At 42.6% G+C, this 16,565-nt stretch overlaps 1 protein-coding gene across 1 annotated transcript in view; it reads right to left on the bottom strand.

The window, feature by feature from the left end:
• Nucleotides 1-16,565, bottom strand: part of ZGLP1 (zinc finger GATA like protein 1) — a 160,221-nt gene that overhangs the window by 74,038 nt on the left and 69,618 nt on the right. The window contains exon 3 of the mRNA XM_085650723.1: nucleotides 3,923-4,032. Coding sequence (XP_085506849.1) covers nucleotides 3,923-4,032 — 110 coding nt within the window. The remainder of the gene's footprint in view (nucleotides 1-3,922; nucleotides 4,033-16,565) is intronic.

Raw genomic sequence — 16,565 nt, 5'->3', positions numbered from 1 at the left:
AGAACCAGGTCAGCAGAGCTGCTGTAGAGCCAGAGAAACCAGGTCAGCAGAGCCGTTGTAGAGCCAGAGAACCATCTCAGCAGAGCTGCTCTAGAGCCTAAGAAGCAGGTCAGCAGAGCTGCTCTAGAGCCAGAGACCCAGGTCAGCAGAGCTGCTCTTCAGGCAGAGAACCAGGTCAGCAGAGCTGCTCTAGAGCCGGGGAAACCAGGTCAGCAGAGCTGCTTTAGAGGGAGAGAACCAGGTCAGCAGAGCTGCTCTAGCTGACACTGACTGACTGATTGACAGACTGACACTGACAGACACTGATTGACTGACACTGACAGACACTGATTGACAATGACTGACACTGATTGACTGACAATGACTGACACTGACTACTCTCTACTACTCACTCTACTACTCTGCTACTAACTCTCTGATACACACTCTCTGCTACTCACTCTACTTATCTCTGCTATTCTCTACTACTCACTCTTCTACTCACTCTAGTACTCACTCTCTACTACTCTCTACTGCTCACTCTACTACTTACTCTCTACTACTCACTCTACTACTTACTCTCTACTACTCTCTCTCTACTACTCACTCTGCTACTCTCTACTATTCACTCTACTACTCACTCTACTACTCACTCTACTAATCTCTACTACTCACTCTCTGCTACTCTACTACTCACGCTCTACTCTCTATTACACTCTCTACTCTCTATTACTCACTCTCTACTCTACCTCTCTCTACTACTCTACTCTCTACCTCTCTCTACTACTCTCTACCTCTCTCTCTACTACTCTCTACCTCTCTCTCTACTACTCTCTACCTCTCTCTCTACTACTCGCTACCTCTATCTCTCTACACGCACACATATGCACATATATATGGGCATATGCATTTATATATATGTATGTATATATATATATATATATATATATATATATATATATATATATATACACATATATACATATATAAACATATATATAATCTGCATATCTATATAAATACAAATATAAATGCATGCATACATATACATATATGCATACATATGCATGTTATGTACATGAAAGTTTGCAAAACACTAATACAAGCAAAGCTAAAAAGCCACCTAATTACATACAGAATTGCATTAACTTAAACGAGGGCGAGACCTATTGCATTTTCAATGCTTGTTTACTTTGGTTCCATCAAGAAGACATTCAGATGTATCACACATTTGCCATAAATTCAGAATGGTAGCACTCTAGTTGCTCATTAGATCACTGTAGTAAAGCTACTACTCACCAGGGAAGTCTGCTGTTGGTATTCAAAGTGCATGTTTCAGTCTGCATGTCAGAATTTTTTGATAAAATAGAAGATTTGAGAAGTCAAAATGTGCCCTCATTTTTCTTTCTGCAGCACTAATCATAATTTCTATGGCAAAATGAACCCCCTCATTTTGTTCCTTTGCAAATTAAATGTTTTAAGCGTTACCACTTTATTCCAATCAAGATGGCTTCAGGTGTGCCATACTGTTGTCATAAGTAAGACTGTTAGCGCTCTAGTTGTTCTTTAGAACACTCTGGGACATTCTGTCATTGGGCTATACTTGGGCTACATCTGGGTGATATTTGTGCTACATTTGGGCTCTTTTGTCTCTGGTGGCCATCTTGGGAGACTTTATTGTTATGAAGTTACCTAATTTCCTCATTTCCTACAGTCTCCTCAGTAGGAATACTTTCAGTTTTTTACTTTGATTCCATCAAGAAGGCTTTCAGATGTGTCACACATTTGCCATAAATTCAGAATGTTAGCACTCTAGTTGCTCATTATATCACTGTAGTAAAGCTAGTGCTCACCAGGGAGGTCTGCTGCTGGTATTGAAAGTGCGTGTTTCAGTCTGCATGTCAGAATTTTTTAATGAAATAGAAGAGGATTTGAGAAGTCACTCAAAATGTGCCCTAATTTTTCTTTCTGCAGCACTAATCATACTTCCTATGGCAAAATGAACCCCCTCATGTTGTTCCTTTTTAAATTAAATGTTTTAAGAGTTACCACATTATTCCAATCAAGATGGCTTCAGGTGTGCCATACGTTTATCATAAGTAAGACTGTTAGCGCTCTAGTTGTTCTTTGGAACACTCTGGGAAGCTGCAGTAGAACACAAAGGAATCAACTGACAGTCTCTGCCCTTGTTGGATGTTTCATGTTTTACTGAGAATGTCAGACTTCATTCTCACATGACTGAGAAAGATAATGTGAATTTATAGAAAATATGCTCTCAGTTTAGCTTATAGATCACCTTCCAAACCTCTGTGGGAAAAGCATGAGAAAACAGTTTCTCTCAAACATGATTCATGATATCCCAGCAGAAGGTTTTTTCACATGGTAAAATCACCTTAGAACATACCACAATTCCTAAAATGAGTATGGTACCATCAACAAATGATTTATAATGTAACTAAAGTCTTAAAACCTTCCATTAGCTGCAATGCTTTTTAATGAGGTGCTAGCATGTATATTGGTCCCAAGATGGCCGCCAACACTTCTTGGATGAAGTCCTGACAGTCAATCAGATCTCACGATGAGATGTGTGGTTAGGCTCCGCCCAGATATATATGTGATTTAACTTTTTGATTGTTGTTAATTGTGCAACTCTAGTTTTATTTCTCAGGAGCATTGGGTCTCCAACTAGGTGTCTTAATTCTATGTAATACATGTATAGGTCTGGTAATGCAACTCTACCCCACCCGCTCTTTTGGTCTGCAGAGGACGTCGTTAAGATACCTGTGGTTTTCTTCCTCCCTGGATATTGTTCAAAAAAGCACTTTATCGTTTGAATAAAGGAGTCTGGGATAGAAAGAACTTTGTAGAGCTACAATAGTCCAGGTGATATGTTAATTTTAATTATGTTCACTCGGCCTAGCCACAACATCTGAAGAGTACTCAATCTCTGCAGATCCTTGCGGATTTCAGTTAGTAATGGGACTTGGTTTAACCTGTAGATGCCAGATGGACTCGGCGAGATTTGCACCTCCAAATATGAAGTACTGGTAGAATGGATGGAATTTGAATATACAAAGTTAGCATATAAATTAATATAACCCGATTAGCAAAAAATATATTCACTTTGAAATTCCACCAATGAAGCTAAACCCCAAGGCAATTTATCCCTACAGAATTGTCACTCTTGATTGTATTCGTCTACAACAGAGTGATAGTGCCACCAGAGGGTGACCTCCTTTTCTTCCACAATTGGGAAGGAAAAGTGCGCAAAATCAAGTAGAGATTCTACTTTCAATGTTCCCAGCTTCTTAAAGCAATATAATCTGGTGGGAATAGAGGTAATCAATAAATATTTCTTTATCCCACAGCCTTGATAATCCATGTATATGCCACACCAAAACATTCAGGGTACCACTAAATATATCGACGCTATTGCAGTTTTGACAAAGGCAAGTTAATTACACTTCCAGACCCGTTCGAGCTGAGTGTCTCTCTCCGTCACACTATCAGCGAAATTGCTGACACAGGTGGGGTGCACTAACGTGGTGTCACCCACAATCCCTGTACATGCATCGGTGTCTTCTTTTTTGCTATAGCGAGAGTGTTCCTAGAACTGACGTGCATCCCCATGTCCATGTGTAAGCAATGATTCCTTCTCCAGTGTTAGTGTATTTTCTTTGCCACTTTCAGCTTATTCGGTTTGCCACTAGTGTATTCATAACCAACTGTAGCTTATTTGCCTACCTGTCTATGTCAGGTGCATTTCATGCCCCAATGTCAGTTTACGCCTTGTCCCCATGACAAAGTATTCCACGCTCCGACGCACGTTGCCATGTATTACCGTTTTTAACATGCTTGAACAGTTTTGGAGAGCCAAGCCCTTCTAGAAAATGGTAAATGTGCATTAAATTGTGGGATAAAAATTACTTTTGTGTTGACATACTTGAGACGAGAGGACTTCCTTCCTCATCGGAGCTGCTGGTTCGACTGACTTCTTGCGCCAGACTGGGTTCCCTTGTTTTCAACTTGCGGCTTTTTGTCCTACATTTTACACTGGAGAGCAATGCATTTTCAATCGGGATACAATAATAACACAAATACATTACACGTCATGCTATGAAGCTGTGCACTTAAAGGAGGCAAGGCTGCTGCTACACTTGCATGTCCATTCACTTTAGTTGGTGCAGTTGGAATGTTAGGAATCATTTAGGGCAGGAAGGTTCAGGGGCATAAGGCAGGTCCCTTGGGCGGGAGATCACTTCCCCACTGCTTTCTGTAATATGTGCAAAAAGGTGCCACTACTGGAGTGCAAGCTGGGCAACAGTTACCTCCTTCAGTTGAGCCGTAATATGTCATAGACAACAATGTAACATGTATTACTAACTCCTCCCGCCACCCCTAAACATTCCCCACCCTCTTTCCTTGAGAAATGACTTCAGCCAAAGCTACGGCTTCTAATATTCATGTGTACTTGTTACTCCTTACCCATCATTTCCTTGATTGACTGCCCTGTCCTCCCCCGGACCAGGACCACCTCATGGACAACCTTTCAGGGTTTCCCACAAACAAACTTTTAGGGGCACCCTCTCAGCCCAGGGCTAGTGGATATCTGTGAGCTCTGTGCCCTCTTTAAATTCTGTAGGGGGGGAAGCTATCATTTTGCATAATGTCTCTCGGCGAGCCTTAATCATAGTTTGAACCTTTACATTAATAATATTTCACCTATCAAGATTGCTTCCTCGGTCCCTCTCACATCCAACGCTCTGAGGAAGCCTGGCATCAGCATATAGAGCTTTACAAGCAACTAACCAAGGAGCGATGGATTTCTGCAGGTCAGGTGGTCAGTGTATGGATCCGCAGTGCTTCAAGATTGGTATACGTGTCTCGGCCTGTTGGTCTGTGAGCATCAGTGGCTATAGGTCTTGACCTGTGTGTACCTGAATTTCTGCAGGTAAGCAACTCAGAATGGTAATATGTTTCACCGATGTCAAGATACATCTATGTGCCTGGATCTTGAGTGTCTGGGGAAAATGCATTGCACAAAAGTTTAACTCTATTGACTTTAGTGATGCTTATTTTCCAAGTTGCCACTCTTGCTTTTAAGTGGACATCAATGTGCACGTTTCTAAGAATTCATCCACCAACTCGGCACGCGGTTTGGTTGCTCAAGCACACTAAAACATTCTAGATTGAACCCAAATGTTCTGGTTTGCCTTCCACTACTACAAAGCAGTCTATCTAAAACAGCCAGAGTCTGCTAGTAAACAAGAAAAAAACTATTCCCTTCATCCTTGTAAGGTTTTTAATTTTTGGCTGTCATAATTAAGGCTTCCGGTTTTCCGTTTTTACTGATTTTTACAGATAAATACAAACAGAACACTATGTGTTTCCTTCCTGTATTTATTTTTAAGAGCGGAAAAGTACTGAAAGTGGAGCTTCTGGTGTGAAACTCTCCATGCTGTATTTCATGAATTCCAGGCAAAAGTAGAGCAGATAGACAGCATGAGGAGTTAAAAAAACAGGCCACTATTTCCTTATATACAGGCATATGTTAACATATATCAGTAATATAATGCAAATATGTACCTATGAGTGTAGGGTTTTGTTATATGTAGCTGCTTAATTTGCTAAAACGTGCCAGGTATCCAAGTATAAGTGCACGTCCAAGAGTTAAATAGACGTGGAAATATACCATTTTATGACTCCATTTATACTCGAAACACAAAATAAATATGGATAAATACCAATAAGATGGCAGAAAAAAAAATATCGATAACTACAGACGGAAAAGTAAAATAAAAATAAAAAACATAAAACTGGGAGCCCTAGTCATAATTCAGATTTCTCTGGAGATGAATACGCAACAAGGTAACAGTGCTTCTAATGTTGGACTTATCTGTAGGCCTCTTTCCCTTTAAATGCACATAAATGTTAATTTGAAGTTTACAAGAGGTCCAAATCTGTTAATATGTTCTGGGAGCTAAACTAGAGCTTGCAGGAGAGAAAGCACATGTGGAAGGGAACAGGAAATCTTTAGCAGGTTAAAGCACAAGCAATAGATCGTGACACGCTAAGAGAAGTGAAGAGGTATTATTTCACTTAAATACTTTAGATTAAAAGTTAGTGTAAAATGATCTGGCCTAGTATTTGTGTGATAAATTAAGCATTTTCTATTTGAGTAACCCACATTTTCACTCTAAAGTATAAACTGCTGTCTGGGCCCTCCAAATGTGTTCTGACCAGGCATTTTACATTACTTTTTAAGGACACACCTTCCCCTCTTGACTTGGTCATGCAATGCATTACCTGCTCATATTTGGGGTTAAACCGATAAGAGGAGAATGAGGAGCAAAAGTGTCACATATGAACCAACCCATTCCTTTCCCAGGGGAGACCACTAAGCTCAAGGTAGGGGAGAGAGGCCTCAGACAGCGGTTACTTGCTTTATTTAAAGCAAAATCAGGACTCCTAACCACACTGTACCACCAGTATGGTAAAGGCAGGTGCAAATTTCTGAAACAGTGGGTGAGACTTACTAACGAGGATGAGAAGAAATCATTTTCTGAACATGGTACCTTTGACCAAAACCAATAGGAGAACTTGCAAAAGTACTTAAAGGTTCATAGGAACAAAATAAAGGCTGAACAATGCCCGCTCTATTTACACTTGCAGGAGAAGGCCAACAAATGTAAACATGAATCCCAAGTTTGTGGTATGAAACGGAGCCAGGAGAACCTGGAATACCAAATAAGTCACCATAGAGTCAGAGTTAGAACTTTTGTTGCTATTGTTCTCCTCCTCCCTATTTATTCCCCCAGATCACTGAATAACAAGAAAAAGAAGAAGCGCGAGAACCCAATAAAGGAGAATGTGTCCAAATTTTTCCCTGCATGTCGGCCAATCGGGAGCAGCTGCAGATGCATTTCGAAACAGCAGCACCTGCAGGACCACCAATGGATGGAGCACAAGGAGGCAATGTGCAAGTCAGCGCTGCTATCTTAGTGCAACGGAGAGACAATCAGGCAGAAACACATGAATAGCTAAACGTGAATTGGACTCCACTTCGGCGGAGCGGTATAGACAGAGTGTATTCAGTCCAAGCTGGGTGTAGTGATCCCAAGAGTTCAGCCCAACAATTACTCCAGAACATATCAGAAGGACAACAGACAGACTGGCTAGGACATTCGTCTCCAGAGAGAGAAAAAAGCTTCCTGTTATTTTAGCAATTCAAATCATGAAGACCCGACCCACCTGTTCCAGATACCCTTCTTTCCTTACGATTAACCTTCTGTCGGAGGTAGAATCACTGTCCATGTCCTGTGGACCCAATCTCATTCAATTAGCATCAGGTTCCCAGTTCCCCAATCTTAGGGAAAAACCCACCCAGTTCTGTGAAGAACAGCAAAGTATGTTTGACATGTACAAACCAAACTGGACTACTGTGCGGTTAGTGGTACGTACTGAAGTGAGAGATGAATTGGCTGAAAAGTCAGCATGACATAGGCATGAACAATGGGGCCCTGAATATAGCAAAATATGTAGTGCATGCTATTGCAGATGTATGCCTGGTAAGAACGGGTTAGACCAAGATTTCAAACTGCAAGCAGAATAAGGGTGATTCACACCACAGATTGAGGCAGGATCAAGAATTTGTTTGAGAGAAACCCAAGTTTTCACATCCTAGTGAGATGACTGAGGAAGCTGCAAGTGCAGTTTTGAGCAGGGATTTCATGGTGGAGACTCCCTCAAGCATAGACAGTCTCCATCGATGTTTTCCTAAGTTTAACACCAGATTTGGACACTTTAGTATTTCTTAGGGGCTCCAATTATGATCCTTAGTTATGGCATCTGTTACTTCAGAACATTGGAAGGTTGACCCCCTCGGCCTGAAATGGCTAAGAAGGACACAAGGCTTCAATGCAGAAACTGTAGTTCTGCCTTCCCAGAGTACAATATCTTGGTCAGGACATCTCAGCTTGAGAGCACCAACTGTCACATGGCCAAACTGAAACCATCCATATATTGCTACTTTCAGTGACCGCATCGCAGATGCAAACTTTCTTGGATATGGCGGGGTACCATAGACAATACAACCTGTGTTAACCACTATTGTGAAGCAGCTGCAAGATTGTCATAAAAGACACCCTGAACCCTTGCAGTGACCTAAAGAAGCTAAAAATGCATTTGTAAAGACAAAACAGAACTTGACTCCTGAACTCAAATTCAAAGATAGCTTTATTCGATTAAAAAAATTAATCATAAAAGCACAAATATAATACACCATTATAAAACATTTCCAAACAAATGCACGTAAACTTTACATAAATAGATAAAGTCTACATAATTAAAATACAAGGTTCCAGTTTCACATTGATTTCATAAATTGATGACACTTTTAAAAAAAAGAACAGACTGGGTAAACATTTCATTATCCAGAGTTTGTATCGTGAGAAATGCTGTACGATATTGTCTTAAACCCAGTGTTTTTCAAGTCAAGTCAAGTCAAGTCAAAAAGGCTTTATTTCGATAAAAATTATCATAAAAGCATCACAATTTAAAAATTTACAGAGAAATTTGATTATAAGTTCATCTAAAAGTATACCTTTTCAGTAAAAATAAATAAATACATCATCATATTAAAAGGGATTAAACAAGTGTTTTTAGCCTTTTACTTCTAATGGCCCATGTCCATGCTAAAAATTTTGCCAGAACACAAGCATAAAAAGGGCGGGAGTCCGACATTAAAATGCGCAATGCTTCAACATGGTGCCTAGTTCCCAACAAGCGACACAAATGCTTTAGCCATCTGCTTCTTGGGTGAGCATACTCCTTACATTCAAATAGAAAGTGTGCCACAGTCTCTTCTCTGGACGTGCAAAATGGGCAGAGATCAGTGATCTGATCATTGGATTTCCACCGAGAGGTAAACGCACGCAGAGGAAGAGAACCAGTTCTAAATTTGAAGTAGAGGGACCTATCAAAGGGTCTTTCGATGATATCTAGGTATGGTTCCCGGAAAGGTAAGTCCTTGAATTTCAGGAAGTCCTCCGTGAGGCTGCCCAAGGCGTTATTAGTATTCCGCTGGGTCGCGATCCAGTTCCAAAATAATTTCTTCAAGAATGCTTTCGGAGGTGAGGACCTATTCTCCCAGGCTTCACTTAGACCCAAATCACATAAAAGGGCTTTCAAGTCTCGCAGCCATTTTATCTTGTGCCACCCAGGGGATGACATTACTTCGGAAAGGCCCTTTGCATATTTTGCCAGTTCAGGGACTCTCCACAACCTGGCCCATAAGAGTAGTGGGCGAAGTTTTGCTAGATCGCTAATGGGTTGGCAACCCAAATCTAACAGCAACGGAATCATTGGAGTGCCCTGAGGAAGTGACATAATCGCTCTATAGAACTTCCTCTCAGATCTAATTAACTCACTGATATTATATGAGCCCCAGAGTTCGGCCCCATAGAGAGCAGAACTGACTCCCCTAGCAGCATAGATTTCAATGACAGGGGCAATAGGTCTAGATGCACAGGCGCGCTGCTCTTTCAAAAGTGCCCCTGTTACCCTCTTGTGTGCTAGTAACATTTTGCTTAGATGGGGAGCCCACTGCATATTATGTGACAATCGAATTCCCAAGTAGTCAAATACATCCACCCTCCCCAAGGGTATAGCGTTCAATTGTGGGGAACGAACAGATTTTTTTGGGGGGGGGTTCATCACCAGGAACTTGGTTTTTTCAGTATTGATAATCAAGCCCCTTTGTACACAAAAATGCTGGAAGTTGTTAAGCAATTTTTGGAGGCCCATCGGGGATTTAGACAGTAAGAGCGTGTCATCCGCAAAGAGGAGGGTCGGTATGCGCTCACCCGCCAGCGAAGGTTCATCTGATGGGTCTTTCAACAGATGCTCGACCACTCCGTTGACATATAGTGAAAAAAGGGTGGGAGCAAGAACACATCCCTGACGGACCCCTCTCTCAACCGGAATTCTACTAGTCTTCTCGCCTTCTGGTCCCCATCTAATCTGGGCAAAAGTGTCTTCATGGAGTCTTACAATTAATCGTAAAATATAATGGGGTAACCCCATGTCACCAAGCACTCTCCAAAGACTCAGCCTAGGGACGAGGTCAAAGGCAGTCTTCAGGTCAATAAACGCAAGATAAAGACTGCCTTTGCCTATGACCACCACCTTCCAATATATTAAGAGAAGTCTGAATGCTTGTTCAATTGTGCCAGTGCCTGCTCTGAAGCCTGCCTGGTAGTCGGAAAGGATGTTATTATCTCTAATCCATTGTGATATTCTAAGCAGCAATACTTTACCGACCACCTTTTGAGTTATGTCCAGCAGGCTTATGGGTCTATAGTTAGCTGGGTCGTCCCTCGCCCCTTTTTTAAAGATGGGTACGACCTCAGCCCCTTTCCAGGATGAGGGGATTCGAGCACCCTTGGAAATTGCAATAAGCAAGCAGTGAATAATTTTAGCCCATTTCGGGACATCAGAGCGTAACAGATCGCCGGGGATACCATCTGGCCCCGCCGCCTTTTGGGGCTTAATGGTACTAATGGCATGCTCTATTTCTTTTATGGAGAAGGTGGAATCAAAGTTTAATAGGTCTAACTCCCAATCCTTTTGTGCTGGAGTGATATCAGTTATATCAGTAACATGCTCAGCTCTTCTTATTTGGGAGTCACAATTTACTGAAGACACCTTCCTTTCCTGGTCATCCTTGGGAGTGCCAATAATAGTGTTGTTAGAAGGGGAAGAGTACAGCTTAGCAAAGTGGTTGACCCAGACTTGACTAGGGATATTGCAAGTTATAAGGTCAGAGTCTGGTCTTTTTTTTTTCCTGATTATGTCCCAGAAGCGCCTTGGATCTTTCCCTTGGCTTGCCTCTTTTAGAGAGCACCAAAAATCTTCTTCCCAGTCCTTCTTAGCACTAACTAGTAGTTGTTTGTAGTTGTTTCTAGCTCGTTGTATAGCTACTTGGGATTTGCTTCTTATAGCCCCAATCAAGAGAGTTTTTGCGTGCCTACAAGCCGATGTGTACCATTCGCATGTCCCTCTTGGGTTTCGAATTACCACATTTTTAGAAGAGGACTCCCTTTTCAGGAATACATTCCCAATTATCGTGAGTGCTTCCTCGAAAACAGATGTAGCTTTTTCAGGATTAGACAAAGCCAAATCAAAACTGTCCAACTTCGTCTGTGAGGCTAAAAGGACAGTATTTATAGTATTGAGTTTGGTCTCGTCTACTGATACTATATTCCACTTTAAACGTCTCCCACATGCGGAGACTGAAACGTTCTGGGTTAGTTTGGAAGGGTTTTTAATGAGATTACTAATCCAAGGATTTTTAAGGGATAGGGAAAGTGAGTTGTGGTCACTATCAACTGAGGGTAAAACTACCATATCCTGTACCAAACCCCAAAGTTTAAAATCTAACAAGATGTAGTCGATCCTTGAGGTGTGATTAATTCTGTTATATGTGACGGCACCCATGGTGTCTGAGGTTGTGCGGCCATTTGTGGCTCGTAAGCCAAACTCCAGCGAAAGGGCATTGAGCTGGATCGCGCATTGGGACCATTTTTTGATCGGGGGGATTGTTAGAGCAGGAATTCCCCATCTAGCATCGTCCTCACCCAAGTCAAAGGTGTCACCCAACTGTAGTGGCTCATAGGTGCAGTTAAAGTCACCCGCCACCAGGACTTGAGCACCAGCTGTGTGTTCTCTAAGCTCCGTTTCTAGGATTGCCACTATCGGGGACATAGACCCATGTTTGGTACCTCTAACATATATGTTATACAGGTCAAGCTTTAAGCCTCTACTGGGGCCTCTCAAGGATATTCCTAGAATATCAGGGCTATTGATTTGTTTAGGTTTTATATTACAATTTAAGTCAATGCTTACCCAGATAAGAAGGCCTCCCGAAGGGCGACCCTTCCCGTTTCTTGGTGGCACTGCTGGAACAAAATGCGTAGTATAGCCAACTCGATATAGAGGATCCAGACTCCAAGTCTCTTGGAATAAGCAAATATCATGGTTCCCCACTAGAACATTCCAGTCAGGGATGCTCAATTTCCTTTGGATGCCAGCCAAGTTCCAGCTAAGAATCTTGAGGCTACCCATAGGATCGTGGGCAGTCTTAATACCGGTGCCTAAGTGGTCAAAAGAGGACGGGAATACGGCTGGTTGACTAGGTTCAGCAGGAGTAGAAAACTGGGCATCAATAAGCCCTAGATGAGAAGAAGGGGAGGAACATAGAACTACAGGTTGCAAGATTGCTTGATTAATAGTTTGGGAAAACGGAGGTTTATGACAATTTTCCTTAATTGTAAAACTTTCAAAAGGTTGTGAAAGTTTGGGGCTAAATTGATTAATGCCCTCAAGTCCGTATCCTAATCGCTGTGGTGGTCAATCCACTGCTTCCAAACAACTAAATCTATTGGTAACTGGAGCACCTTTCCAGCCTACAGGGGGGGCTATATTTCTAGCTTCCTGTACATACCAATCGTCCCATTCCTTTCTACTGCCACGCGTACTGATATGGGGCCGGTTGCTAGCCAGGTTATCAAGATACCTATTTGTAGGAGGGTAAAAGAAAGAGAGCCTTTTTATTTCTATGCCATCAGTCTTATCCCACATACCTCTATGGCAAATATAGTCAACCGTACGTGGATCATCAAAGTTAACTATGACACAATCCCCCCGGATCGATTTCATCTCATTACCTAGCCAGGGTACCCTACGCACCATTAAGATCTTACTACGACAGTGTGCTGGGAGCGGTCTGTTAGTGGAGAGCCAATGGAGTGCCTTATTTTTTAAGGACAGTGTCGGTTCCTCAGTGTTTCGATTTAGCTTAGGGACCCCGGTCAGAATTGCAACATATGGGCCTGCTTCAGGTGGTAAATGGATATGGAGCCCTCTAGAATCTATACTCTCGGTATTAGGGAGCAAGGGGGCTACTTGTTTAGCAGGTGCAGATTCCATGGTAGAACTAGTGGGATGGGCAGCAAGTTCGTATGGTTGATTGCCCTTTTTCAATAGAGCAGGGGGAGACTTTGGACTTAAATTAGGGCCAATAGGGGTAATAGTAGGCGCTTTCGGCCCTGCCGTTAAGTTTATATTGGCTATTTTTGGTTGGCCTGGGTGGACTGAGACAACCTTCGTCTGGATCATACATGATGCTTTCAGGGAAGCTATTTGCTTTTCTATGTTAGAGAGTGAAAGTTGTAAGGGCTGCAGATGTGCCTTAATGAGTTCACCCAGCCGAAGTAGTAATTGGTTATTTATCTCACAAACTTTACAACCCTCACCAGAGCTATCCAACCTGCTAGAATTATTACGAGTCGCAGAGCATGGAGTCGTATCAGCTACAGCTTTGATAGAAGTGCTCTGAGGTAGTGCACTCTTAGTGGGCTTAAGAGCGGTTGGTTTTTTTTTTAGTAAGTTTATATTTATTCACTACCTTGGCCTTCTTCCGTTTGGGTACAGCGCCCTCCCTCTTCCCTCTTAACTGCTCAATAGTCAATACCTCCTGTCTTGAACTCATAATTGGTGGCAGGATCTTCTCAGGCAACTCGCTTAGTTGTGTGTCCGAGAGTGCCAGTGATACTGAAAGATCAACCACGTTTGGGACACCATGTAATTCCACTGGGACTTCAATTAGGGGCCTAGTTTCCCCGTGGCTAGTAGGTGTTTTGGCTAATGCCAGAAGGCCTAAGGAGGAACGTCTAGCTAAGGCCAGATCCTGGGACACCCTGCGTTCCAAAAGAGACATACCCTGATTAATTGCCTCGTTGGCCCTAGTAATATATTGGTCAATTCGGCCAATTGCGTTAGTAACCCCTGGTATGGTTTTAGTCTTGCTACCTCTAGTCATCATGACAGTGCTAGTGTGCTCAAACACACCCACTCAATTGATTTCAGATGTATCAGATGATCAACAGTGGGACAGAAGATTTTCAACAGCAGATATACAGGGGGTGGCCCAGTCCAGTCTTACCCGGGCTTAAACGGGCCCGCCCTTTGCCCGGGCTTAGCCCGGCGTCGCCCGCGCGCGACCCGCGATGCGGAGGGAGCCGTGAACTTTTAAGCGCCTCCGGGCGCGTTGGCGGCGTCAGCGGCCGCAAGGGATTCTGGGGGCTGTAGTCTCCCCCCGCTCTCGTCCGCGATGTAAAGTGGCGGCGGCGGGGGAGACACGCAGCAGAAGGGAGCCCAGGAGCTGCGGCGGCGATTACAGAATGCAGAGTAGCAGTTTGCCCCAACAGGTAGGCAGGTGTCTTCCAAGTTAGGCTTCCCGCTCCCCCGAGGGAGCCGTGAACTTTTAAGCGCCTCCGGGCGCGTTGGCGGCGTCAGCGGCCGCAAGGGATTCTGGGGGCTGTAGTCTCCCCCCGCTCTCGTCCGCGATGTAAAGTGGCGGCGGCGGGGGAGACACGCAGCAGAAGGGAGCCCAGGAGCTGCGGCGGCGATGACAGAATGCAGAGTAGCAGTTTGCCCCAACAGGTAGGCAGGTGTCTTCCAAGTTAGGCTCTGCCCAGGCCAGTCTTTAAAACCGACTCAGGGCCCCCTTTTCTTGAGTTTCTCAGAATATTTAAATGAGAAAGTGGTGCATGGGATCAGAGAGCAGTCACAGCAGACATGGCAACAGCATGGACAGGGGATCAGTGATCACCACAGATGGGAGGTCATGAAGCAAGAATCCCTTTTCACAGCAATACCAGGGAGATATGCAAACAGTAGCTACAAGCAGGCTATCAACTCAGAGGGCACACGGAAACGGAGCAAACAAATCAGGGAGAAGTCCGTGCATGCGATGTTTATCGTCTAGCATCCTGTGAAACATTGGAAGGTTGACCCCCTCGGCCTGAAATGGCTAAGAAGGACACAAGGCTTCAATGCAGAAACTGTAGTTCTGCCTTCCCAGAGTACAATATCTTGGTCAGGACATCTCAGCTTGAGAGCACCAACTGTCACATGGCCAAACTGAAACCATCCATATATTGCTACTTTCAGTGACCGCATCGCAGATGCAAACTTTCTTGGATATGGCGGGGTACCATAGACAATACAACCTGTGTTAACCACTATTGTGAAGCAGCTGCAAGATTGTCATAAAGGACACCCTGAACCCTTGCAGTGACCTAAAGAAGCTAAAAATGCATTTGTAAAGACAAAACAGAACTTGACTCCTGAACTCAAATTCAAAGATAGCTTTATTCGATTAAAAAAATTAATCATAAAAGCACAAATATAATACACCATTATAAAACATTTCCAAACAAATGCACATAAACTTTACATAAATAGATAAAGTCTACATAATTAAAATACAAGGTTCCAGTTTCACATTGATTTCATAAATTGATGACACTTTTAAAAAAAAGAACAGACTGGGTAAACATTTCATTATCCAGAGTTTGTATCGTGAGAAATGCTGTACGATATTGTCTTAAACCCAGTGTTTTTAAAATTGGTATTATAAACCTTTTTCTAAGGCTAGAATAAAATTTACAAAATAAGAGAATGTGGATCGTGGATTGACTTGATACATCATCACATGGGCAGGCATCCAAATTCCTAGACCAGTCATTGATAACTGGGAAGCTAGTGAGTCTATAAAAAATCGGTCAAGAGTATTCGATCATAGCTTCCCAGAACTTGGACCAAGTATGGCTGGGTGCCAACACATGTTAACATTAACTGACTGTCCATAACAGTTGATTTGACGCTCTCTTTAGACCATCTCTTTAATTGTAAGTGGGCAAGGCAATCTGCTTTCAATGTCTTTCTCGGGATAAGAACCATGCTTTCAGGCCTCTCATAGTATTCAGGGTGTCCAATGTCACCAGTTAGTTGTTTAATATATCTGAGCCAGGGGATAAAAGAAACCTGATCAAGCTTTAAACAATCATTAATAATGTCACAGTACAAACTGGTCTCATTTGACACCCACACCTTGTGCCATTGCAAAATAGGTTCAATTTTTATCAAATCCAAGATAAATAAACAGAATGCCAAGCTCAGAATGGCAAATAAAATTAGCGGTACTGTTCGGGACAGCCAACAAGTTATCGTGTAAATGCATTTTCAATCAATTGTATTGGCTGCACATCCTTAAAACCCCACATGCCTGCTCCATACAAAGCTGTCGAAAGGCACTTTGATTTATATATTTGTAATGACTCTGGGACTGGTCTACGACCTAATGTTCTAGCGAAGTGAACCACAGCGCCTGTAGCTCTTGAGAACATCAATTTCCTAGCCTGGACTGCAGAAGACCATGTCCCCTTGTGATCGTAATTAATCCCCAAAATACGAAAATTCGTTAGTGCTTTCAATTTTATTATTATTAATAAAAATGTTGTGCCATTTAGCACGGTTCTTACCACATTTCATAATATAGGTTTTGGTGGTATTCACACTCAGACCCCTGGATTGCATAAAAGTAACAAAGCTAGTTACGATTCTTTGCAGCCTCAGTTGGGTTCGTGCCATTAAAACCGCATCATCTGCGTATAATAAAACTGGAACTTGGCACTTAATAATCTGAAAATCCTGACACTGATCTATTAAAAATCGGCCAAGGC

The sequence above is a fragment of the Triturus cristatus genome, chromosome 4_1 (genome assembly GCF_964204655.1).
Source record: "Triturus cristatus chromosome 4_1, aTriCri1.1, whole genome shotgun sequence".
Classification (NCBI taxonomy): domain Eukaryota; kingdom Metazoa; phylum Chordata; class Amphibia; order Caudata; family Salamandridae; genus Triturus; species Triturus cristatus.
This window is presented reverse-complemented; position numbering and strand designations above follow the sequence as displayed.